Genomic DNA, 27,165 nt, shown 5'->3' on the forward strand with positions numbered 1-27,165 from the left:
GTTTGTTGAGCCACTACTGAACTCTGGAAGCTTGCAGTCTTTAGGGATGTATAAGGCAAGTGGGGATTTCTGAGCAGCTACTTATTGTTCAATAAAAGCCTTTGCTAAAGAAAGGGCAACCCTTTGCTCTGTTCTGGCCTGCTGTAAAGCTCCAGACTGCTATGCCAACCTCTACTGCATTTCTGCAAACTCCCTTTTTAACTCTTCCAGCTCAGATATTATTGGGCTTAATTTACTGTATCCAACAGCTATAACATAACAAGAACACACCAAATTGTATCCTGTTTGTGATGCCACTTTTGTATCAGGGATATTTTGGCCCACCTGGTGAGGGTAATAGTGTATAGCTTTACCTTGTACAAGTGATAAGTAAAAGGATCTGAGACCCCACCCCCAGTACAATTAGCCTCAGTACCAATGCATATAAGTACGCTGTTGCCCATCCTGTTGTTTAACAATGGCTAAAGATTCACTAGTATGATTAACTGAATCCACAGGTGAGTCATTTGTTGATATGGTGAGGTGGCTTTTGAGAACTTTAACATGATGGCAATGCATAGTACTAATGTTACCTACTGAGTCTGCTTACATGCTTTGTAACTTTTTCCTCCCTTCTCAAATCAGGTTAGATGCCCCCACTCAGAAGTAAGTATATAATGTAAATATGGAAGAGTAAGCATTTGATAAAGCAATAAAAGAAAATGTAAGTATCCAACTCTTAACTTGAATGAGAAATCAACTCACTTATTTAATTTATCACATATTTATGGACGCTTTGTTTTTTTGCAACAAACTGAATATTGTCTTTAGATGAAACAAACAGTAATGTTGAATAAATATCAAGTGGGCAAAAGGTAGCATTCTTTCAAGCTACAGGAACGCTCCAAACATAAGCAAAATCTCAAAAAAATGTAGAATGCAGAATTAGCACAAATCCACTTAGCTTTCACTTCTAAAGGCCGATTTATACCTCTGGGTTAACTCAACGCAGAGGTTATGCAATAGGCTACGCAACAGCCGAAACATTGCGAGCGTTGGTGTCTGCGTTGCTCTGCTTTACACTGCCACACCACTAGAGCTGAATCTCAAACATCTTCCTCTACACTACGTAGTACACAATGTAGTAGAATTACTTTTATAAGTCTTTAAAGTGCAATATTTAGGGAGTAGTTTGTTAATTGGGACAGAGAACAGTTTACATGAGGTGCCAGGAAAGTAACTACCCTGATAGCAAGGAGACGGCATACCACTGTTGGCCCACTGAGATCAAAGTTAGAGGTCCACTAGAGTTTTTCTGGGTCGGGCCACTGTTGATTGAACAGAATTTTAGACAAAATGCCACACTTTTCCATTCACAGTACAGTTTACATTTTTTCCTTCATTAGGTTCTTGTGTTATCTTTTAGAAATAAAATTAGTAAATAATTTTAAATCAGGCTTATACTCATTATTATATCTCTCATAGTTGTTGGTAATATTTGTATTAGTGTGTTTTCCAGAATAAAATCTCTGTGACTTTAAAATCTGTTTGAAAAGATTAAAAGTTAGTTCTATCCTGTACATAGGACAGTAATATAAGTGGACCAGCAGTGGTCTACGGTCAGTGGTGTGCCAGCCTTTTTATGCCAGCCCAGTAAACAAGGAACGTCCCCGGACGTTCAAAAAAGGTCTAAAAGTAGTATGTCCGTCAATTACATATTTTAAACGTCAATGGACGTCCAAAACGCGTTTTATAAAAGTAATTTATTTCGGGACCAATTAATAACGTCAGTGGACGTCCAAAATACGTCTAATAGTCGTCTTTTCAATGTCTGTGTTTGGACGTCTTTTCAACTTTCATTTTCAACCTTAAGAGAACGTTGATTAGACGGCAGTCATTACGTTATTTCAACGTTGAATCAACGGCTAATTGTTTACTGGGAGTGAACCGATATATGCTCGCAGTCCGGATAATACAAAGCCGGCATTTTTTTCCCCGCAGACCACCGGAATTTTCCTTTAATATTTGTATTAATCCGTGAAGCCCACACCATGTCTGAGGAAATCTCTCGCTATGAATGTGCTGCTGTATGCGTCTCTGTGTGTGGAGGAGAGTTCATTATCCTCTACTATTTCGGTTCTGCATGAACAAAGTGGTTGCGTAGTTACATTTCTGGACAGGTGCGCGCCAGGCTACTGCATAGGGTTCGCGTCGACGCGTTACCTACGGCGTAGGGTCGACGCAGAAGTATAAATTGGGTTTAACAGTTCACCGCAACACTCCGAGAACTCGCGAAGTCCCGTGCTTTTTTAGCCCCTGTCGCAGTTCAGCACCTCCACCATTTTACACACAGCGTTCACTGCCCGAGTAGGTTCTTGACTCAAATATGCCCTTGCATCAACTCTAAGAGTTGAAAACGGACTTTAACATGGGGAAATCGAGCTTAAACCGCTACCCTCATTTCTTCTCCAATCTTAACAAGCAAAACTCTGACTTCTGATTGGCTACTACAAGCAAAGCCCTGTCTAGCGTCTGATTTGCTAATTTTAACCCCTGCACGTCCTGACTTCTACACGTAAGCTTTTATTTACTATGACATTATAGAGCATAATTAAATACAACTTACATATCTGTATACTCCACAGTAAATGTAGTTATTTTGTCAGTAGCTAATTGATGTCCATGAACTGCCCCCTAAAACAGGTCTAAAGACGTCCATGCTGAGCCCAGCTTTAAGTAGTGTTTTTTTTTTTTCCGCTATTAGATTTCTATATCAAATCCAGGCCCACTTTTTGTTGTGGGCCAAGATCTAATACAGAAATTTGCAAAGCAAGCATTGCTACTGTACTACTACAAGTACAATTGCTGCCTATTGTTAGCGACTTCATTTATCACAGCTGCAAGTGCTGCTGTTTCATAGTACTTATGATTCCACATATACAGTGGTGTCTGGTGAAAAACATTCTAGGTGGGGCTATTTGTATGTCATTGTAAGTTTCAGCAATCACCCCAATACAATTTAGCACATGCTGCAGGACAGCTAATTTTTAAAAGTGACATTAAGAACAAATGAGCAGACTAATAATTCTAAAAATGAACATAAATTTCAACTGGAATATGCCCAGATACCAGATTAAAGAAGATTAACAATTATTTATTTTATATAGTATGCATTGATTGTTGTTGCAAGTTTCATTGCTTGTTGTAATATATTTGTAATATTATTTTACTGTAGCTTGGTTAATTTCACTATTTTATATAATTTTCATTATTTTATTCAATTTTAATTTTTGGGCGGCATGGTGCAGCAGGTAGTGTCGCAGTCACACAGCTCCACTGACCTGGAGGTTGTGGGTTCGATTCCCGCTCTGGGTGACTGTCTGTGAGCAGTTGGTGTGTTCTCCCCGTGTCCGTGTGGGTTTCCTCCGGGTGCTCCGGTTTTCTCCCACAGTCCAAAAACACACGTTGGTAGGTGGATTGGCGACTCAAAAAAAGTGTCCGTAGGTGTGAGTGAATGTGTGTGTCTGTGTTGCCCTGTGAAAGACTGGCGCCCCCTCCAGGGTGTATTCCCACCTTGCGCCCAATGATTCCAGGTAGGCTCTGTACCCACTGCAACCCTGAACTGGATAAGCGGTTACAGATAATGAATGAATTTGAATTTTTTTCATTTTAATATTTTTATTTGCAAAGCAAAAGTAAATGATGGGCGGCACGGCAGCGCAGCAGGTAGTGTCGCAGTCACACAGCTCCACCCAGTAAACATTTTGCCGTTGATTCAACGCTGAAATAACGTAATGACTGCCGTCTAATCAACGTATTATTAAGGTTGAAAATGAAAGTTGAAAAGACGTCCAAACACAGACGTTGAAAAGACGACTATTAGACGTATTTTGGACGTCCATTGACGTTATTAATTGGTCCCGAAATAAATGACTTGTTTGAAACGCATTTTGGACGTCCACTGATGTTATCAATTGGTCACAATTTTTAAGATGGATTTTGGACGTCCGTTGACGTTTAAAATATGTCCTTGACGGACAGACTACTTTTAGACCTATTTTGAATGTCCAGGGACGTTCCTTGTTTACTGGGCAGGGGCCTGGAGTTTGTGGGTTCGATTCCCGCTCCGGGTGACTGTCTGTGAGGAGTGTAGTGTGTTCTCCCCGTGTCTGCGTGGGTTTGCTCCGGGTTCTCCGGTTTCCTCCCACAGTCCAAAAACACGCGTTGGTAGGTGGATTGGCGACTCAAAATAGTGAGTGTGTGAGTGAATGTGTGTGTGTCTGTGTTGCCCTGTGAAGGACTGGAGCCCCCTCCAGGGTGTATTCCCGCCTTGCGCCCAATGATTCCAGGTAGGCTCTGGACCCACCGCGACCCTGAACTGGATAAGCGGTTACAGATAATGAATGAATGATGAAGTAAATGATTTTTTTCTTCCTACAGTTGTAAAGCGTCCTTGGGTTTGTGAAAGGCACTATATACTTTGAACAAATTATTATTATTATTATCCTCAGCTCATCTGTGTACCTCTGATCACAAGCGCCAGATTGTTAACATGAAAGCCCTCAGATTACGTTGCTCACTTCTTGCTGGTGCTTGCTCTAGGTTGTGCTGAGCAGTGGCTCATTTAAAGGAGCAGGTACTTAATGCGTTAGTTATGAACAGCCGGCCTTTTTAGACAGTAGGAGGTACTGTGGTGCTTGTTTTATTTTATTAAGACCCCTGGGGAACTGTGTTAACTTGGAGAAAATGGATATGGTATGTCCCTTTAAAGAAACAACAGCATTCTAATGAGCAGGCCTTTGATATTATGTAGGACCTTTGCTCTTGAGGAGCAAAAGCCTGCAGCAGCAGCAGCAGCAGCTGAATCGCATGTCAAAGAGATGAGAGGCACTCCTCTGCGGCACCTTCTATCCGTCATTTGATTACTGTCGCTTGATTTATACCGGGAGTGCAGATCTTTGGCACTGTTATTGAACACATCATTGAATGTGACTTCATTGCTTTTGACAGCAGAACAGAAGCTATTATTGTTTTGCATCAAGCGGGGGGTGGGTTTCGCAGCGTGACACGAGGGCCGGAAGAGCACCACACGTCTCGGGATGTGGAAATGGAAATATGTAAAAGCACGCCTTGTTGGTATTCCTGATGTCGACAGCTGGCTGCGACAGACTGTGTTAATGTGTTTGGTTATGCCAGAGGCTTTTCTTCACTGCCACCCCCCCCCCCCCTCTCTCTCTCTCTCTTTCACCCTCATTCTTGCTCTGCAATTACCACAGAGCCTTTTCCCCTCATCATAACAAAGGCAACATTTAAACACTTTCAATGCTAATGTATGGTGATATGACATGCTCGGTGCGCCGCTGTTCTGATTTAGCTCTCCCTCCTCTTGTCATCCGTAATTACTGTCAAGGCGTTTCTCTGACTTTGGAGGAAACCTGTATCGCTCAATCACAATCCAGTCAGTAATAAGAGGCTGTGGAAACACTGCAGCAGGCTGTGGCTTATTGTAGGCTACTATATGATGGATGTTTGAGCACTGATTTAAAGCATTTTCCCTAATCACTTCTTCTACATACTGATGTGTTATACTCCTGTTGAAACTCATTTCATTCAGTAGATTAACATTTTCAGCGTGCATACAGTGAAAGTTACAGAGGCTTTTCATAATGCTATATAAGTAAGTAGCTTTAAATATATGGTTACAGGTTTTTTCAATACATATCAATGCCTATTTTATATACTTGTGTGTGTGTTGGGGGGGTAAAATTGAAACATTCTCCCATTCTTGTCATATTATGGTAACCGTTGCCTAGTATTAAGTATGACTCTTGTCATTTAATTTAATGATACATAAACTATAAACAAACTAATGACAACTGAAAATGGCAAGTGAGAAGACTTTATTTGTCACTGCATACATTATCAGTGTAAGATGGAGATTTAGATGTGTTAATACTTTATTTCTTTTTAAAATAAATTAACAATTGTCATTTAAATACTATGCAAACCTACGCTTTGTATGTTTGTATTCTGAATTACAAATTTATTTGACATAAAAACATTTAAAACATATTGTACTTCTAATAAATGGTATGTAATATGTTTATTGGTGGTTATTAATTACAATGTTAACAATTTAAACATGTAAAAAAAAATTTAAATTAAAATGTTATAAAATAATAATAATCAGTTATAACACAGTAAGGAAGGGCAACAATGACCTGCCAAATAGTAAACCCATCTATAGTGTTTAACCGCAGATCTTGCTGGATACTGGCTTTACTTTGTCTCTTCCCTCAGTCAACATTAATCCTGTCAGCTTCAGCACATATCCAGTAATACGTTTAACCATTAAACATTAAGTTTAATGAATTAATTACCATCAGAATGTCATTTTCAGAAATTAATGATAATATGCCATACCTTAACGTATGCAGTTATTAAATTCACATTCAAAAATCATAGCACATTTTTAATTTTGACATTTTCAATAAGCTATCTGACATTTCACTATTAAGCAAAAAAACCCTTTCTGTCTTTCTGTGTTATCAATGATTATTAAAGATCTTTTAGGTGTTTACAACCAAATTAATAACCATTTAATAAACAGGTTTTTTCTTTTATATATATATATATAACTGGTGTAAGTTTAAAAGGGTAGTGATACCAAATAATGAAAGACAGGTGAGTCCAAATTTTAAACAATGATGTTTCTACAGTATATAACTGATTATTATATATATTATTATTATAAAGTTATCATTATAATTACTATTATTATTATTATTATTATTATTATTATTATTATTATTATTCACTTTGAACTCTCTGGTCATTTTGTGTCCTCAGGTCTAAGTCTGGTGGTGGGTCTAGTGCTGTACATCTCCAGTATAAACGACGAGGTGATGAATAGACCAAGGGAGCCCGAGCAGTTTTTCCACTACCACTATGGCTGGTCCTTCGCTTTTGCCGCCAGCTCTTTCCTACTCAAAGAGGTTAGAGACAGTGACTAAATTTCTCCCATAAACTGCAGACCCTCAATCCTGGAACAGTGTACATTCTTATCACTGGCCTCTGCTCATTAACATGCAGCGACATTACCATCATTTGCCGCAAGCTGCTAAACACATAGGACCTCTTTCATCAATATGCATTAAAGTTAGTCCTAATTTCTTCTCCAAAAAAGACTAAGTGCGTCCACGACCACAGAACTATGCATATTCACCGCAATCACTGTATCCATATTTAAATGATGGTAGAATTGACCCCACATGCCTAAACCAGCACACTCCTCCCTTATCAGAAGGCCTTTATATTAACAACCAGTGCTTGTCACTAGCAGGCAACACATTCAGTAAAATGCCTTATAAATACGCCTCCAGGTTTCATTCGATTCTCATCTGTATGGGTTGTTATTGTTTAAAGGTTTGGCTTCTGACTTAAGATACAAGGGCTTTGCATGCTAATGTTAGCATTAACACTATGACTATCATATCATCACACCCCAGAGACACATCATGCTTTATGTTAGTCATTATTGCCCCGAACGAGCTGTTTACACCTGCATTAGCATTCACACACAGTGTCATGTCCCATCAATGTCATATTATAGCTGATGATATAGTCTTGTGAATGATTTGGTGTCATCATTTCCCTCCATACAGAATCAGTGTATAGAGATCTATGCTGGCAAAAAGACATGTACACATGCAGAAGCAAATTCAGATATGCCCTAAAGCAATACTAGGTAAAATCTGGTATTTTTGTTCCTAGGCTCTAACTGCAGTGGCATAGTGTAATTCACTTTAGCACTAACACTGAAATAAAAAGCAGAGCATGGGGATATATGGTTGCAAAGTGACGTTTCTCCAGTGCTGAGCCTGGAGTAGCAATGACAGATGCAGTCTTCTCTCTGTTATAGGTCAGTGGAGGATTATAATTATTTTAAAGCTGTAATTTTGTGGTAAAAATGTTAACTAGTGTTCCTTTAAGGTTGATTTTTGGGAAGAGGTTGATTTAGCTAGTGAATTCCAAAGGAAGATATACATCAGACATTACCGCTAACCAGCTAAACATCTTCAACATTCTTAACAATAGTAACTGTCGATAAAGGCAACCCTCCACTCCACATGTATTCAGAGACCTTGTCACCATCAGTCTTGAACGAAGCCTAAATTAACTAAATTAACTCTATGTGACCATAGTGGCACTGTGTAGCGAACGACTCAACGAGCAGTGCCATGCTGGGAGTCAAAGTGCGGCTTTAATTTTACAGCGGGCGCTGAAAGCTGATTTTCTGAACAATAGGGCTGGCCCCTTGTATTCGGTTTCAAATTTTGAGATTCGAATATTTTTGGATAAATGTGATTATAGATAAATGCAACTCTCAACCACATTGGCTCTAGCAGTAAAGACAGTGCTCTCCACACTCCACCCGTATTCAGGCTCATCGACATAAAAGCATTTGTGCTAATGAAGCCTAAAACTCAGTCATATAAAACAGCCTAACATGCTAAAACAGCACACTTACAATGAGGCGAGGCGATGCCACAGTGCATTTTGTCAGCTTTGTGCCTGAAATTAGAGCACCTCCAAACAAACTGGTTAAACTGTGTATACTCTGTGCCCTTAGTTAGCAAGCTAGTTAACAGTTTAGCGAGCTTAGGTACACAGCAAATTCTCCAGTGTTAAATCAACACAATTGTGTTAACACTGAGAGTGTTATGTTATTACCTGCTGTGACCCTGGTGGGCAGGTGAATTGTCTATTCAATAGTGTTTAAAGGTGTGAGTGACTGTGTGAGTGTCATACCCTGTGATGGACTGGCTTGAGTTGAAGGTAAGTTTTCTGCCTTTTTTCCAAAAACTCAGGGTAGGGTCCAGACCCACCACGACCCTGAACAGGATGAAGCAATTACAGAAAATTAATGAATTAATGAATGAATAAAAGTAAGAAGTTAGTTCTCTCCTCCAAGCATGCAGAATTGTCCAGTTATGAAGGTAATTATGTTGTAAAACTTGAGTACATGTGGGACCTGATTTGAGAACTTGTAGTTAAAAATTTCCACTTGTACCTTTGATGTGAGAAATCATTTTAATTTGTCATAAACAACACGTCATCCCCACTTGCCCCCTTATACATGTTCATAAATCAGTCCTGCAATAGCTCTACTGAGATAACTAGCAAAAGTCAAGGTGTACATGTTTGAAATTGTGCTGCCATGTATAAAAGGTTGCCAGATCCACACATTACATGCAGTTTATTTATTCATATTTTTAATTAATTAATTTATTTCTTATTTTTTTGCCAAAGACAAATTTTAGTTTGCATGTTGAAAATACAAGTACAGATTTTTATTTACATGTTCACAAATCTGGTCCTACATGTGCTCACGTTTTACATAATTACCTCCATGTCCAGTGATATTTTGTTAGCAGCAGTTTGAAAAGAGACTATGAGAAAATCACATGTTGCCAACATAGCTGACTAGTGGAACTGGAAATGGCTAAATTGGAGAAATAAAATCTATCTAATTATATTATTTCCACTCACTCTCTATCATTTCTTTCCCATCCTTTCTCAATCAGGGAGCTGGAGTGATGTCGGTTTACCTTTTCATGAAGCGCTATGCTGAGGAAGAGATGTACAGGCCGCACCCAGCTCTCTACCGCCCCCGGCTGTCCGAGTGCAGTGACTACAGCGGTCAGTACCTACACCCTGAGTCCTGGCCTCCTCCCCAGCGTGGCCGCAGTGGGTCCGAAGTGTCCAGCGACATCTCCATCCAGCTCAACCAGACGCCACCCCCATCCGGCCCCAAGAGCAGCCTGCCCTCCAACCTGCCGTCCTCATCGGGCCCATCCTCCTCTGCCAGCTACCACCTCCAACCAGCTAGCTCCTCCTCCTCTTCCTCTTACCCCCACACTCTACACTCCTCACACTCTGGAGGCCCCGCCCCCCAGGTCCTTGCCTTGGCCACGCCCCCCTCTGCAGTACCGCCTCCTCATTACCACACACACATGAGAATGAGTGCATCACCATGCTAGAGAAGCACATTGTACATACCCACACACACACACACACACACACAAACATACACACGTATATTATTATGCACATATAGTTGTGTGCAAACGTTTGTGTACCTCTGGTGAAACGACACATTGTATTTCTAAATTAAAATATGTCAAGCATTTCTTTTTCTTTGCAGATTTTTTACTAACTAAAACAAAGCATAATATTTCTTATTAAATGCATATTGAAGATTCACTGGAGGAGGAATTCTGCCATATCTGCCATACAGGAGCACTTTGTAGTTCTACAATTATAGACTGTAGTCCACTTGTTGCTCTGCATACTTTCTTACCCCTATTTCACCCTGCTCCTCAATGGTCAGGACCACCACAGAGCAGGTATGATTTGGGTGGTGGATCAGTCTCAGCACTGCAGTGACACTAACGTGGTGGTGGTGTGTTAGTTTTTGTTGTGCTTGTACGAATGGCTCAGACAGAGCAGTACTGCTAGAGTTTGTAAAGATTTCAGTGTAATTGCAACTAGAAATATCCAGCTAACATCATCCTGTGTCCACTGTTAAAGGATTAGAAGATGACTAACGCAATCTGTGCAGCAACAGATGAGCTACTTTTTCTGACTTTACATCTACAAGTTGGACCTATGTTGTAGGAGTCTAAAACTCTAGCAGCAGCTGCTGTGTCTGAGCCACTCGTAACAGCACAACACACACTATCACAGCACCAGCACATCAGTGTCACTGCAGTGCTGAGGATTATGCACCATCTCTGTGCCCTGTGGTGGTCCTGACCATTGAGGAGCAGGGTGAAATAGGGGAAAGAAAGTATGCAGAGAAACAGTCTGTAATTGTAGAACTACAAAGTAGTGGTCAGCGGATATGAGAGAATAGTAGGTGTTCTTAATCCAGTAATAATTAAGTGTAAAAACATTAAATATGAACTTTGTATTTTATTGTTACAATAAGGACATAAGCAGTATTTGTGGCTTAAGATTGGTAGAAGCAGTGTGCCCTTATTTTCACTTACAAGATCAACTAAAACATCACATGCTGTTCAACCAGAGGCACACAAACCTCTGCACACGACTGTACCAGTGCACAGCAGAGGAGGTGAGAGGTTAGGCAAAGGGCAAAGGGAGGGCAAGGGCTTCAAGGGCTCAAGGGGATGGAAAAACACGAGTGAGAAAAGTGAGGAAGCACATTGAGGGGGTGGTGAATAAATAAGCCAGGGCAGGGAAAGAAGGGAGGAAGAAGGAGAGAAGGAGAAGGTTAAGCCAAAAAAAGAAGTGAGGCATGGACGGAAGAGGTGGGGTTGGGGATGGGGGTGGAGGGCATTTTTAACTTTGTGCCTGAGATTGACTGCAACTGACATTTCAACACATTATCCCAGCTAGACAAAGCAGAGTGAGGGTCGAGCAACAGTATCATCACAGGGAGAGAGAGAGAGAAAATGAGAAAAGGTGAAAAAATCAAAATAGTAAAGAAATAGGAATCAAGAACCACACAAGTTTTGCATAAATATTTGGAAAAAATATATATAAAAAGAAGCATTCTTCAAACATTTTCTCTCCTCCAGGATCTTTTGGGGACTTTTTTTCCATCTTATCCATTATTATTCATATTACCTCTATCATGTTTAAGCTGAAGGCGAGAAGATAAATGAATGTAGCCTTGTTAATGAAAAAGTATTAACATACATAGCACTCCATGAACAAGGCTTTTACAGATTAATAAACTGCTGAAAAATATGTATATAATGTATCATAGCAGCCCAAATCCTTAGTGGACAGCAATTTAAACGACCTCCAGTTGAGAGGTCTCCATTTTTTTTTTGTGGCACACATAGTCTAGCAGTTAGCTTATAATTTTTTAACTGATAAAATAAATGAATTATTAAGAAATTAAATAATAGACTGGACTAGGAAGCCCTACCTTGTATCTACACTCACTGTCCATTTTCTCGGCTCCACTGACCATACAGGAGAATTCTGTAGTTCTATAATTACACACTGTAGTCCACCTATTGCTCTGCATACTTTCCTATCCCCTTTTCAATTGGTTCCACCATGGTCAGGATCCCTACAGGACCACCATGGAGCAGGTATTTGGGTAGTGGCTCATTCCCAGCGCTGTAGTGACACTGATGTTGTTGGTGTGTGTTAGTGTGTGGTGTCGATTCGAGTGGATCAGACACAGCAGTGCTGCTGGAGTTTTTAAACACAGAGTTCACTCACTGTCCACTCTGTTAGACACAGTCAGAGTAAAGTCAGAGTCAGAGACAGTAGCTCATCTGTTGCTGCACCGTTTGGTTTGGTCATCCTCTAGTTCTACATCAATTGACACAGGACGATGTTGGCGGGATATTTTGATTTGGTTTACTATTCTCAGCCAAGCAGTGACACTGAGGACTTTAGAAACTCCAGCAGCACTGCTGTGTCTGAGCCACTCATACAAGCACAACACACACTATCACAGCACCACCACATAATTGTCACTGCAGCGCTGAGGATTATTCACCACCCAAATCATAGTTGCTCTTTGGAGGTCCTCTAGGGATCCTGGCCATTGAAGAGCAGGGTGATATGGCGATAGGAATATATGCAGAGCAACAGGTGGGCTACAGTGTGTAATTGTAGAACTACAACGTGCTCCTGTATGGTCAGTGGAGGTGGTAAAATGGTCAGTAAGTGTAGGTCCAAGGCAGGTGTTATCATTCAGTGTAGATGGATTTGCATGTTAGAAACTTAGGAGATATAGTGAATCTCTATTACTAACATTGCTATTTAAATATAGATATAAAATAGTCCCCTTTCCTAGTTCTAAACACTTTGTTGGTGCTCAGAAAACCTCAGTATCTACAACTTGTCAAATTTGGAGTTATCATTGAAGAGTTAACATACCCCACTGTGTCATTTAAAATAGGACTGGTTGCACAAGTAATTTTTGAAAAATCTTTATTCCCGTATAAAATATTCATTCCTTTGGAAAGAAGTTTTGGGGCCTGCGAGGGAGTGTGCACATTTATAAGAGCTCCTTTCTGGTTTGTAACGCTCCTTAGTGTCGCTATATTCAGTAGGCTTGCTGTTTTCTTGTGCTGTCACCAGTACCAAGTCTGTGGATCAGGATACATGCCTCGAGATGTTTACTTTTGTACTTGTAGCAGAGGTGGTCCTGAGCTGTGACATCACACTTTCGCGTGCAAATGCAAAGACTTCTGCTGTTCAGCTGTTACTATATTGTTACTGTTATTTATAGTGCTATTCTACTACCACTAGCATTACTACATCTTATATATTGTATCATATCATGATGAACACTATACTGTAAGTATTTTTACATAGATATGGATGCAGAGCTGGCAAGAAGGCTAAACGCATGGCAGAGGGGGAATATTCAACCAACTGAAGGAGATCTTTAACAGCACAATGCAACAATGCTGCCCCCCTTATTCCTCTTCTTGTACTGGTGGTGCATAGAGAGAAAGGATTATTTAGGGCTCTATGATTGCCCCCTGGTGGCCAATACATATTTACTATCATCAAACATTCTGCCATGGAAGGATGAAAAACAATCAGTGATCAATGCAAAACGTAGGGTATATTTATATATATTTTTTTCTAATATATGAAACAAACACATAATGGCAAGGGTAAATATCAAGAAAATGCAACCGAACAAAGATGGTGGGGTCCAAATATGTACCCTCAAAGTTATAACATTTTTACATTTATTTAAGAGAATATGTATATTTAGAATTATAATTATGTTAAATTATAATCATTATGATTAAATTATTAATTATTTAAAACTCATACCATAAAATAATGTGAATTGCTTTGTGGAATCAGTATAAATGGAACTGTCAAGTTCCAGTTCCCTGACTTATAATGCTGAAGACCACCCCAGTGCTGGGGACCACCCCAGTGGCAAGTGTAGTTTTTTCAGAGATTGCCAAAAATATGGACTACAATTTGCAGACTATGCCATATTTAATTGTGTTCCCTATAGGATGTGTTCAAGACACACTGCCTGGCCTGAAAAAAAAGAAAAGATCACACTAATGTTTTATGCAATGGAGTCCATCGGCATTGCTTCAACAACGTTATGCAGTGTCACAACCTTTGCATTAAACAGGAGTGTCCAAACATAATCTTAAGATTAAAGGTACTACAAAAGGTTCCTTGAGCTATGCATAGAAGAACACTTTATTAAGAAACATGTGAGTGTGACAAACTTTTAAAAGTTTCAAATCCATCATTTGATCTGTAAAAATGTATAAAAACCATATTTGCTAAATTGTTTTCTTTATGTACCCAAAGGTGGTGGTTCAATGACATTGCTCCTTGTAGAACTTTTTTCTTCTCCAGCACATCCCAAAGTCTTTCATTGGGGCCGAGGTTAGACTGTGTGTTGGTCACAATTCCTTGTGAACACAGAGCTCTACCATAATTTGAGGCTGGACGTTAGCCTTAGCACTGTCATCCTGGAATATGTAAGTGCCATGAATGAAAACATAATCCATTGGTGATATAACCTGGTCAATCAGACATTCTGCCCACTTCATTTTATTATCATTTATATAAGGTTTCTGAGCCTTGATCAGAAGCAACACCAGATTATAACACTGCCTCCACAGGCTTGCACGTTGTTTCTTACACCCTGATGTGCCCAACTCTCTGAAATTGGGCACCTCTGAATTTATCATACCACATGACCTTTTTTCATTGGTCCAGAGTTCGATATTTATGAGTCATAGAATACTGAAAGTTGACTTTGTTTGTTTGTTTGTGTGTTTTCCTCAATTATCCAAAAACAAATGGTTTAATTATAGCCACACACCTGTTAAGTTCCAATCCTGTGAGTTCTCATCTCATGAATATGGACATATTTTATCTTAATAAATAAGTAAATATAGCTATTAACATAGTGAGTCCTAATGTCAATTTTTTATGATTCACCAAGTATTTAAGTGATCTATACACATTAAAAATCCTGGCTTTTCAATGGTTCTTTAGTAAAGTAAATGGTTCTATATAGAACCCTAAACACTCAAAAAAACTTTTGCATGATTTGAATGTTTTTTGCATCATGAAGTGTTCTTCAGATTGATGGAGAATGTGCTACACGTGGTTCTGTATAGCACCTTGTAGAGAAGTGTTCTATATGGCACAAAAAGGGTTCTTCTATTGTTACGATGTCAAGCTTGTTACAATAGAAGGAGCAGTTTGTGCCATGCAGAACAATATTCTGAAAGGTGCTTTGTAGAACCATCTATAGCACATTGTACTTTGATCTGAAGAAAGCCTATATGATGTAAAAGGAAAAAAAAATTAATCATGCAAAAGGTTCAGGGTTCTATATATAAATATTTTATTTACTAAAGAACCCTTGAAGAACCATGTGTTAACTTTTGTGTTTCTTTACATAAGAATGAACATCAATAATATTTTAGCCAGTCACTCTGTGCTGTTCTTTGTTTTTTGCTGGTATCTTTATTCTGAATTTGTTGTGTCGAAAATAGTGATTTTATTTTATTTATGTTTTATTTATTGCCAAAATGTAAACTTTTTTTATATTCCAGTTACTTTTATTCCACACTTTTTTTCCTTGAAGCTGATGGTTTACCACTATCCTTCAAGGTTAATAATAAGGCATTGGACAGTTCTAAACCAATTCCAGTCGTTACTACAATCTATTGAGTTGTTATTTGCTTGATGCAGGCCAAAAAAAATGACCATTCTGTAATCCAGCAAGTCACATTATTTCCACAAACAAGAGCTATGTTTAAGAAATGAGAAGCTATTAAATTGCATCAGTTAGCATTAAAAAAAACATTATTAAGAGCTGAAACATATCGTTGCAATCATAATCAGACTCTCTAATATCTGCTTATTTAAATCCAAATGCGACTATAATGGTTTTTGGCCAGGCAGTGTATTTTCTCGGAAATTTCCCAAAACTTTAACCCAGGGTGTTCAAACTTTTGCACAAGAGCATATGTGAGATTTTCTAAATTTTCTTTATTGTACAGCCCTCTTAGAACAATCACATGTAATCAAGAACAATCCAAATAAGATGCACTTGTTTTAGCTCTTGCAGATAACTCTTGCAGTGCAGAGTGGAAACATTTCTAGGGATGAAGTGTATTTTCTTGTAGTTTGTAGTATAAATTACAGAGTGAAAAAAATTATGAAAAATAAATGATTATTAAAACAAGACCAGGACTGGCTCCTGCTGGAAAGTATATAACTACAAAAATAATGAAATTAATAATAGGATAGGTAGTAGTGTTATATATATATATATATATATTTGCAGAAAGTGAAATGGAGAGAGGGATTTGCATATTATTTTTAATTGAACTGATTTCCAGTGTTTTCCAGGTTGAACTTCTATAATATACACTTGTTTGTTTCTGTGCTCACTTTTATCCAAAATGTCTTCTCACACTAGAGGTAGAGTGCATAGCCTGTGCTTTCAGATTTGTTGGTGAATATACCAAATCATATTTGTTGTCTTAAACTCTTCCACTTTTCATCATTTTCTTTTATCTATCTCAGGCATTCCCTCTCTCTCTCTCTTTCTGTATCTGGCTCTTTAAATGTTCTTTAATTGTCTGCTTTTGCAACACTGCTCTTGTATGCTTACCTTATCTCAGGTGCCTATTATAATAATTATTATTTATTAAAATGTTATTATTTTGTTATTACTTTGCAATTACTTTGCTATTTATAATGTACCAGTTACATGGCCATGCATCAGAGACTGTTTATGCTCTAGGAATATAATCACAGGCGATGATTACAATATGAGTGGTTCCCGAAAGTGCTCAGAACCATGTCATTCTCTTCGGCATCTGAATAAAAAGACAAGGATAAATGTGTTGTTTGGCAGTTTTCATAAAGACAGTGAAATAGCAAAAGGGAAGGAGTGAGTGTGTGGGTTGGGGACTTCTACAGAGCAAGCCTGTGGTGGTCTTTGTTTCTGTTATGATGGCTGAGACAACCACTAATACCAGTGCAATGGTTTTAGAATAGTTTCTGAGTGAAACTTAATATCACTGATGATGACTTGAGCAGAATAAAGGTTTAGCCATCCAAGAAACTCACAGACAGGCATTGTACATATCACAGGACAGTACTCATCCAATCAGATTTGTGCATTTTAATGAGAGCTGGGACAGGACAGAATGACAGACTCCTGTTCTAGGGCCAATAAAAATAGCACAGGTCAAGATATAAGTTATTTTTGACACTTTCAGGACAACAGTGTTGTGTTGACTAGTTTAGTAATGTATGGTCTGTTTAGGGAATAAGTGCACTCTTCAGCAAAAAGAGCCAATCAGTTGGATGCTTATGCCACAAGCTAGTAATGAAAAGCGGTAAACTGCAGCTAAAAACAGGTCATAGGCACATCATGTTGTTTTATTTTTTAATTTTACTAGAAATGAGGGAAAAAACATTTTATTTTGAGTTTTTGATATTTATAATTCCGTCGGGAAACTGACAAAGCCTGTTGAAATATATTGAATTGTAACCATAATTGTAGATTCTTTTGACAATCAGTTCTTGTTAATAAGACATAAAATGTTGATTAAAACTAGTAGGCTACACCTGTATGCAGGATATGGAACTGATCATAATGCAAATAAGACATTGTTATGTTGCAGACTGGACCTTTGAATGACTTTTAATTATTTAACCCTGATTTAGGGAGTCTCCATGAAGCATTGGAAGAGTAATGCAGCTGTCTAACCTGGCTGTAAGGTATGTTTCCCCTAAAGAAATCACATGGCCTGGTTACATTTTTTCCCCATGAGATAAAAGCATATTTAATTTTAAGCCTAATTGATATTCATTGCATGGTGCATCTCTGCACCTGCTCTCTCTTTCCACCAACATTACCATCAGCCACTTGAGGACAGAATAGGTCAGTTATATTTTGTTTCGCATGTTGCCCCAATACTGGATATATATTATTATGATTATTATTATGAATGATGCTGGGGTGCCATGGTGGCACTGGAGGTAGTTTAAGTGTCACATAGCCCAGGGTCCAGGGCTCCTTGGAGTTATGGGTTCAAGCCCCACCTCAGGTAACTGTATGTGGAGTTTGGTGTGTTCTCCCTGAGTTTGTGTAGGTTTCCTCAAGGTGCTCCAGTTTCTTCCAATAGTCAAAAACTCATGTTGGTAGGAGGATGTAAAAAAAAACAGATATACACAGTAGAAAACGTATATATTTACAAGAAAAATGTGAAATTAACATCATTTTGCCATAAGATTAATATGTAAATAGTGTGACAAATGAGAGAATGGGGAAGGAGATATAGATCAGAATAAGCATCCTTTATTTATCCCTTAAAACACACACACACACGCACAAATACACCAAATAATTGCCCGAATGCAATCCAAAATCAAAAAAACAAACCTCTGAAAATCACAGAGAATATAGAGCTGCAAGGCATGCTGGGAGCTCTTCAATGAGCCTCAGCTCCTCCCAGTTCTTGGCCACTTGTACTGCCCATTTGTGTATTTAACAGTGACAAATGTATTTTTTACAATTGGAATATTTTTTTTCCAGTAAAAAGATAAAAAAAAAAATACTGTTTTGTCTGTGTTTTCACAGTTTTTCACAGTAAAATTTGCAGACATTTTTCACCGTGTAGAAAGTTGGAGATGGAAACCCACCATGTGACATGCAGCAGCTCAGAACCAGAACCTCTGACTTTGACATTGCTATTTGACTGTAGGGGAAAGTACAGTCCAACTGCCTCACCAGAAGTTTAGGGATGCACAGCTTGGTGTCAATTATACTCTCCACCTTAAGAGCTACTCTTCTCAGCACCTCCTCTGAGATGGACTGAGCATCTGTATTCTCTCCAGGTGGTGCTCCAGGAGAATAAATTTGAAGGCTGTGTTCTGCTTAGTGATTCACTGCTGAAGTGCAAAGGCATCCAAGATCTTCCTCTCCTTGTGCCGAAGATGCATCTGGACAACAATTCATCTGGTATTCCACAGTCCACCATGAACCTTCTAGTGCTCAGGAGAAAAAGGTGAAAGATGAACATTAACACTGTTTGTATGCATGCAATTTTGCTATTACTTAAATATTCCATTGCTTGAAAGGTTAATTTTTCCGATGCATTCTCAAAAGCATTGCAAACAAATACTGTGAAGAACATTTGCAATAATTTGAAATTGATTATTAATTCATAATCTGCAGGGTGGCACTGCTGCCACACAGCTATTTCACATTAAGAGAAGCCAGTTGAGGTGGTTTGGGCATCTGATAAGGATACCGCCTGGACACCTCCCACAGGAGGTATATTAGGCACGGCCAACTGGTAGGAGTTCCCAAGGTAGATCCTGGAGCTGCTGGAAAAATTATATCTTGGTCCCACAGATTAGGATATGCCAGGAGGAGCTGGGGAGAGCTTCTTTACTCACCCTGTTGCCAGCACAACTCTGACATGGAGTAAGTGGAATATAATAATGATGACTGAAAACAGATTTATAAAGCTTTTTATCTGAACTAGAAAAGCTCCCACCTGTTCTGTGCCTGAGAAATCATGTTTGTAAAACTGAACTCCAGGATAAATGGACTGTCAGTTAAAAAAAAAAAAACAATCATGGACTGAGAGCTACACTAAAAATAAAATCAAATACAAGCTTTCTTTTGACAGAGTTGATCAAAATATACCAGCCAGTAATTTGTGTGAATGAGGGATTTGAATTTTTGTGAAAAAGCTGTGAAGGCTATGTTGCCTTGTGAAAATCTTCAGTTGCTTGGACGGTATCTCACATTGTCTGTTGTCTCACAATGTGTCTCTTGCAAATCAGGCCATTAGTGATATTTGTACCATATTCTATTAAAACTGTAGATATTAAAATTGTGTTGATTTCATATGCCCCATTTCATCTGAAGGACTTTTATTGTTTTTTTTTTAATTGACACAGTTCTATAATGAAAACTTACAATTGTTCACCTCCTCTTCTGGAAAAAAAAATGTAATGTACCTTTAGGGAACACAACTGGACTTTTAAACAATTGTACAATTAAAGGTACATTTACACAGTTTATACCTTTAGTGCCAATAATGTACCTCTACCTTACATTTTTTAGATCTATTTATCTATCCACTATATAGTTTTATATAAAGGAGGAGGTTAACACAGAGAGATCAATTAACTACACACTCTTTGTTTACAGCATTAAATATTTTCATTCATTCATTATCTGTAACCGCTTATCCAGTTCAGGGTCACGGTGGGTCCAGGGCCTACCTGGAATCACTGGGCACAAGGCAGGAATACACTCTTTCACAGGGGAACACACACATTCACTCACACACTCACACCTACGGACACTTTTGAGTCGCCAATCCACTTACCAACGTGTGTTTTTGGACCGTGGGAGAAAACTGGAGCATCTGGAGGGAACCCATGCAGACACAGGGAGAACACACCAATTCCTCACAGACAGTCACCCAGAACGGGACTTGAACCCACAACCTCCAGGTCCCTGGAGCTGTGTGATTGCAACACTATCTGCTGCCCCACTGTGCTTCACCATTAAATATTTTTCAGCCTAAAATTCTAAAGACCCCCACCAGCCATCAAACCGGTAGAATTATGAAATTCCCTTGAAATCGCCTGTAGCAGTGTACTCTGGTTGGTACGAGAGTATTCTCTAACTCTGCTCCAATGGTACTGCATCTTAACCTGGAGCGGTACGTAGTAGTCTACTGAGCAAAATGCTGGCTTGTGAATATAGGTTTGCTATCTTCAGCAATGTGGGCTTCAATTTCTTACTTGCACTCACTAGAAGTGCTGTGTAGGCATTGTGTAGCCTCTTGTCCACTTGAGATCCAATGTGTTGTTGGATTGAGATGACCCAATCATCCATTATATATTTGGGTAAGTGGGTCTAAGACATGCACAGTATTATTCAGCTATGATGAACACAAAGAAATCATCAAACATCAGCGCCACATGTTATATATGGTTCTTTTACACTTCATGGAACCGATAGTGCTCAAATCCAATCCGGCTTTTTTTTTTCCTTTACTTTTCCATTAGGCACACTTGATACCTGGAACCAGGTTCCTTTTTATTGCTTGTTTACTCATGGTTTTAAGCCAGCAGAGTAGAGACTAAATTGTGATGTGTAAACCTTGCAGAGCGGTGATTGGCCAGAGAGTTGTTACTGTATGCCATGTAATGCAGAATTGTAGCACAAAATACGTGTTTGTATAAAGTCCAAGCTACAGTAATGATTTGTTTTTATTCAGCTCACAACAGCAGCTCATAAAATGATGCTGTGGTCTTTTGAAGGGGTACAAAGTCTAATTGGAGTGGTGGCCGATGAAAGAATCCAGTGAGGGCCAGATGGTGCAGCAAGGAACAAAAAACCTATACTAATCTGGGCTGATGCTACGTTCATTCCCAAAAGAGCCAACAAAACATGAATATATAATGAGTAAATGCCAACCCATTTTCTCTGTTTTTTCTGGTTAAAGCCTGGGGTTTCCATTAGAAACATTTTTCTGTAATGTCACCTGCTACATGTCAGGGGGAGTAGTTGTGGTAGTGAAAAATCTAGTGCCTGATACCAGTATGCAAGTCAAGTAATGTAGGTCCACCGCAGTGGAAAAGTGTCAACAGAGACTCAGGAGGCATAACTCTTCACATAACTCCACACTTTTAACCGTTTTTAGATCACAAAGAGACACACAGAGAGATCAATTAACTACACACACATTGATTATAGCATTAAATATTTTCATTCATTCATCCATCCATTATCTGTAACCGCTTATCCAGTTCAGGGTCACGGTGGGTCCAGAGCCTACGTGGAATCATTGGGCGCAAGGCAGGAATCATCCAATACACAGGTTATCATTCAATACCTAGTTTTAGCGGTTAATAAATATGATTTTAAATAATGTGTGCTGTTGATTTAACAAATTCATGCAATCAAGGAGAATCTGAACAAAACATTGTTATCTTATATTTATATCTTATGTTTATATTTGTTTTATATTATTATTTTTTGTATTTACTGTGATTATATATAGCTTACTGAGAAGGCATTAGTTTAAATATATATATATATAATGTTATTTATATTATACACTCATCAGATGTAAAAATGGCGCATAATAATAAAGGTACTGTGGCACATACAGAATTTAGATGGGCAGAACAATACCCCTCTGCTTGCAAATCAGTCGTGGGGCAAAATAGGATTGCAAAAAGATTGTTCTGCCATTGATGAGAAATTAACAAATGTGCATTAAAAGTTTCATTAATTCCATTCACTTTGTTTATGTGCAATTTCTTGAACAAATAAAAAAAATAATATTGTCTCGTTTGCACCATTTGCCAAAATTGCATTCACATTTCTTAATCTTATATACTCATGGGGTACACCTCCTCTGGTTGGTTATTTAATATTATATTGTCTAGAACTGAATTGTCTATAAAAAACTGTCTTTAAAATGAACAAGCTCATGAAAACTTATTTTGTCTAGTGCTATGTACCTACCATTACACTGAGTGAGTAGGGAATGTCAGACTGTTTGCTTTAAGGGTGTAATAGGTATTTATGTATTTAGTAGATTATACAGTAAAGTGGCTATAACCAAAACATATAGATAGAATCTAACATTGCCTTGATGCATGGCTAATTTGCTGTGACACTTGAGATTAAATTGAAATATACTGAAATGAAATAGAAATCCTGTGCAATTAAACAAAAAAAGAGACTTTAACCTCCATGATTTTAGTGGGGCACAGCAACAATTTACTGGGGCTTGTGCCTCAGTATATTGGGTCTAATGATGCCACTGCACCAAACAAGTATGAGATTTCAAACTATTTATTTCATATAATTATGATATTATATATAATATTATATACTGTTATTTCCTTTCAGTCCACTTTATTTGGGACTTGACTGCTTCTTTGCTGAAATTTAGAGCATGCATAATGGCTTTAATGGCAAGCGGTGCAAAAAAGAATACAATTCACCATCAATGGACAGTTTAGTCCTCCCAGAGACTGTCCATCCTTTTGTTTGTTTGTGTGTTTATCTTTTTTTTCCCAAATAGAGTTGTCACAAAGGTACCTGAAGTAACAAACATAAAGAGTTGCCTATGTTGCAATTGTTCCCTAATGGGGCTCTGATATGTTCAAGCCTGATTGGTTTATGGTGGGTAATAATATGGAATTGGCTCACACTAATGATGGTAGGGTTGATGATGGTTTACCTTTTTTTAGATTGCATCATTGCATCATTCGCAAAAGCATTTAATCAAAATGTCTGTCAATTCCTCTGCTTAGAAAACAGAATCTGTAACAGTTCTCATTGCCATGACTGTTGTATTCCTGTATTCAAACCCACATAAAAGCTGGGATATTCAGGGCAATTCTTTTACACACACTGTCCCACAGTGTTAAGCAATATAATGTGTAAACTGCCTCACAAGAAGACAGTAATTACAAAGCATAGTCTACAAGTTCTGATGCCCATGCCATATATGTGTGCTCTGGGTGTGACACAAAATTCCAATGGGCAGGGAACATGCTGTTATATAACAGATTATCCTTAGGGCTTGCTTTAGTGGCAGTTAAAACTCATACATGTAAAAAATTGACTTTTAAAGGACAGGAGAAAAAAATATAAAAAATTGCATAGAAAGGCATAGAAATAGATGTCACAAAGATTTTAAGGGTTATGATTTTGAAGAATAATATCCCTGAACTACACAAAGGAGTGTCAAGACATTTTTACCACAAAAAGTAGCAGACACAACTTCTGAAAATGCTTCATTAATGTTATATTATTTGCTCTAAAAGTGCTCATTACATCTAATTGCTTGTTATCCCTGAATGAAACACTTTAGGATCCATAGGATGGGTCTGCCACATAGTGATGGCCATGTTTAAAATAGGAACCAATGTGCTGATAGAGGCTAATGGCTGTATCATAATTTGAAAAAGAATCTTAAGTGAAAGTGACATAGCTAACCTTAAAAGTGTGAGTTTATCAGGCGAGTATAGTAAATATTAACACACTACACCATTTCAGGACATGATGAATTGTTGCTATGACAATGCCATACCAAGCTGAAGCTGCAACTGTGTCTGCCATATTTTATGAAAACTGAAACTCAAATACCTCCCTCCACATTGCGTAGTGCACAGTGTAGGTCATAAAATAACAGTCTCTGCACTAAAATAGTGCACTGTATATCAGATAATAAAACCATTTATATTTGATAAGCTTCATGCCCTAACATGTAGTAATATAGATGTAGTAATATAATGTAAAGTGTAGTAAAATTAGTTTTATAATCTATGAAGTACAACATGTAGGGATTAGGGCACTATTTGAACAGAACTCCTCTGTTTCCATTTCCCATTGAACTGTGAGAGTTGTGTCTCCATTAAAATACTCAAAAATCGATTGGTTCTAACCAATCTAACTTAGACACATGTAACTATACTTCATACTACTCACTCAAACGTAAGTTAGAATTACTATTAAGTGCACAATTCAGACACAGCTCCTATATTGCTCCTATAACTGTTACCAGTGATGTAAATTTGTAATAATGTAATGGCCAAACACCAGATAGCCAAAGGTTTGTTGACACCTCATCCAATATTTATTCTAAAATTAATGGTAAACTGATTGTCCCAATTTCACACATTAGTATCCACTACACTCCTGCAAAGTTTATATGTTAAAATGTTGTGATAATTTGATTGCGTTCAGCAAAGGGAACATTTTTAAGGTCAGGTACACATCCAAATATATTTGTTGGTGCTTCATCACTACAGAGAATGGCTTGGTTTTGGAAAATTGGAATATGATGGGAGGAACCCAATTGACGGATAATCTTGTACTAAACTACTGCATAATTTGGTTTGTCATTTCTGTCTGTGTTGTGTGATGTTTTGTGTGGCTTAGTGATAAGGATGTGAAAGCACAACTGTAATGGTTCACCTAAGTGGTGAAAAATAAAAAGAAATCAAAATGAAAGAGAAAATAGATGCTATATTACTGACCATATAATCATTGAAAACAATGGATGATGAGACAGGAAAATTATATTGATAGACAGAACATTCAGGAAAGAAAGGATGCAAAATCAATCTGCCAATGCACCCAAAGCACCAAAAGGACAGTGTATGGAATAAAGAAAAAGAGAGAAAAGGAGTATTACAGTGTTACCAGGACCAGGAAGAAATGTCTGATGAAGAGCTCAGAGACTGTTTCAGTGAACTTACAGCCAAGGCTGGTAAAAACTGGTAAAACAACTGAGAGCAGAGATGCCAGGAATTTACTTTTAAATTAAAAGCATGCTATTGTGGTAAAAATGTACAGTTAAATGAATAAATATTGTACATATATATATATATATATATATTAATTACAGTGTGATACATATTATGTGATACATATATATATATATATATATTGTAATGACAAACTCATTTATGATTGATACTGAGCAAAATGTACCTTGGCGTTTGACGTGAAGAAGTGACCAGCAGGTGCTCACATTCATCAGATTAAACTGACAGTTGCACCTTGCAACACGAACATCGCGTACTCACAACCAAGGCTACAGAACCAAGCTTACAAGGTTGCTGAAGCTGATAAGACAGGAGAACAAGGCTACAGAACATTGAGCAAGCTCTGTTTCACTGTCCTTACGTCATCGTCAGGAAAAGACAAAACTGTGTGTAACCTTCTCTCAGTGTGAGTGTGTCCGCTGGTTTCATCCAACAACGCACGCTCTCCCTTACTCTTAATAAAATCTTTTTTGTTACTTGACACAAGAACTGCCTGTCTGATGTTTTCAGGGTAAAACTTCCACCACAAACTTGGCGTCACGAACAGGATGACCACGTCGCCTCAGTGAGCGGAGGGAGAGGCTCTGAGGACGCTCTTCGCCTGGAGCAGGTGAACCACTACGGGACCTTGCAAAACCAAGGGAAGACCCTGTGGAGAGACCCGACCGCCGACCACTGAGCGCGTGCGTCATCTGAAGAACTAGAAGTGGTGAGTGACCCTACGCTGTTCTCACGGAGAAGTCACAAGACAGATTAGAGAATATCTAACAAAAGTGTATGCTCTGCTAAAGCCCCCTGTAGAAGGGGAAGGAAAATGGCAATCATACTGAGTTAGATCAGAGAATCTCGCTATTTTACGACGGTAGAATAGTTCATCCGCTCTAAGAGGGAGTGGAAAACAGTAAGCAGGTCCGGACCTCCTTGTGATTTTCTCTTGGTTGTGGGAGCCGTGGAAGGGACCAATAAACAGGCTAGTAGAACTGTGTCAAGAGAACAAAATGGGTGGCCACCAGAGTAAGTATATTTATAGGGAGGGGGACTGGACATCAGCTTTGTGCCACGATATGAGAAAACATTACGGCAATGATGTGACCAAGTATATGCCCTACTGGACGCAGGTTTTCGGGTTTCCCCCTCATGGTTCAATGAGTATTAAATTACTGAGTACGTTAAGAAGTAGAATAAAAACAGGCCCAACGGGAAACTTAAAGAGTGATAAGAAATACTGTGAGGAACATAGAGAGGGAATGCTAACCACACTAACTTTTTGGGAAGAGGAAGCAGAGAAGCGGGAGAAAGACCGCACTCGAAATGTACGTAATGATGTCCCTACTAATCAATTGCCTCAGTGTGTATCCAGGAAGGTGGACCCTGACCTCGACTCTGCGCCACCGCGACTTCCCGACCAGAACCCAGCACCAACACCAGCACCAACACCAGCACCGACACCAGCCCCAGCACCGACACCAGCGCCAGCACCGACACCAGTGCCAGCGCCAGCCCCAGCATCGACACCAGCGCCAGCACCAGCCCCGACACCCCCTGTCCAAGCACCTGACCGACCAGAGGGGTTGTATTCGGAAGCCAGAGCACTGATGGAGCGCACCACTGCTGACAACCAGACGAAGCAGCCGCCTCCCTACGCGTCCACGGATTCAAGCACGGATACAGGAATGTCAATTCCTCCCGCATCGCCTCGTGTGTCCAGAAGGACGACGAAACAGTGTCAGACTACGTTGCTCGGCTCACCATGGTCCACACTGAAAGCTGTGGATTAGATAAACCAGTGAC

The 27,165-nt window shown here is 38.9% G+C and overlaps 1 protein-coding gene and 1 long non-coding RNA gene across 3 annotated transcripts in view; both read left to right on the forward strand.

The window, feature by feature from the left end:
• Nucleotides 1–10,357, forward strand: part of cacng7a (calcium channel, voltage-dependent, gamma subunit 7a) — a 34,272-nt gene extending 23,915 nt beyond the window's left edge. For both annotated transcript variants that reach the window (XM_066675577.1, XM_066675576.1), the window contains exons 5-6: nt 6,829–6,974; nt 9,567–10,357. In XM_066675577.1, the coding sequence (XP_066531674.1) occupies nt 6,829–6,974; nt 9,567–10,022 (602 nt within the window). In that variant the 3' untranslated portion in view covers nt 10,023–10,357. The remainder of the gene's footprint in view (nt 1–6,828; nt 6,975–9,566) is intronic.
• Nucleotides 10,358–12,669: 2,312 nt separating this feature from the next.
• LOC136699070 (uncharacterized) lies at nt 12,670–21,737 on the forward strand. Its single transcript, XR_010803598.1, has 3 exons — nt 12,670–14,498; nt 17,719–17,772; nt 18,635–21,737. It is a non-coding gene; the product is annotated as an uncharacterized lncRNA (long non-coding RNA).
• Nucleotides 21,738–27,165: the final 5,428 nt, after the last annotated feature.

Source organism: Hoplias malabaricus, chromosome 6 (genome assembly GCF_029633855.1).
Source record: "Hoplias malabaricus isolate fHopMal1 chromosome 6, fHopMal1.hap1, whole genome shotgun sequence".
Classification (NCBI taxonomy): domain Eukaryota; kingdom Metazoa; phylum Chordata; class Actinopteri; order Characiformes; family Erythrinidae; genus Hoplias; species Hoplias malabaricus.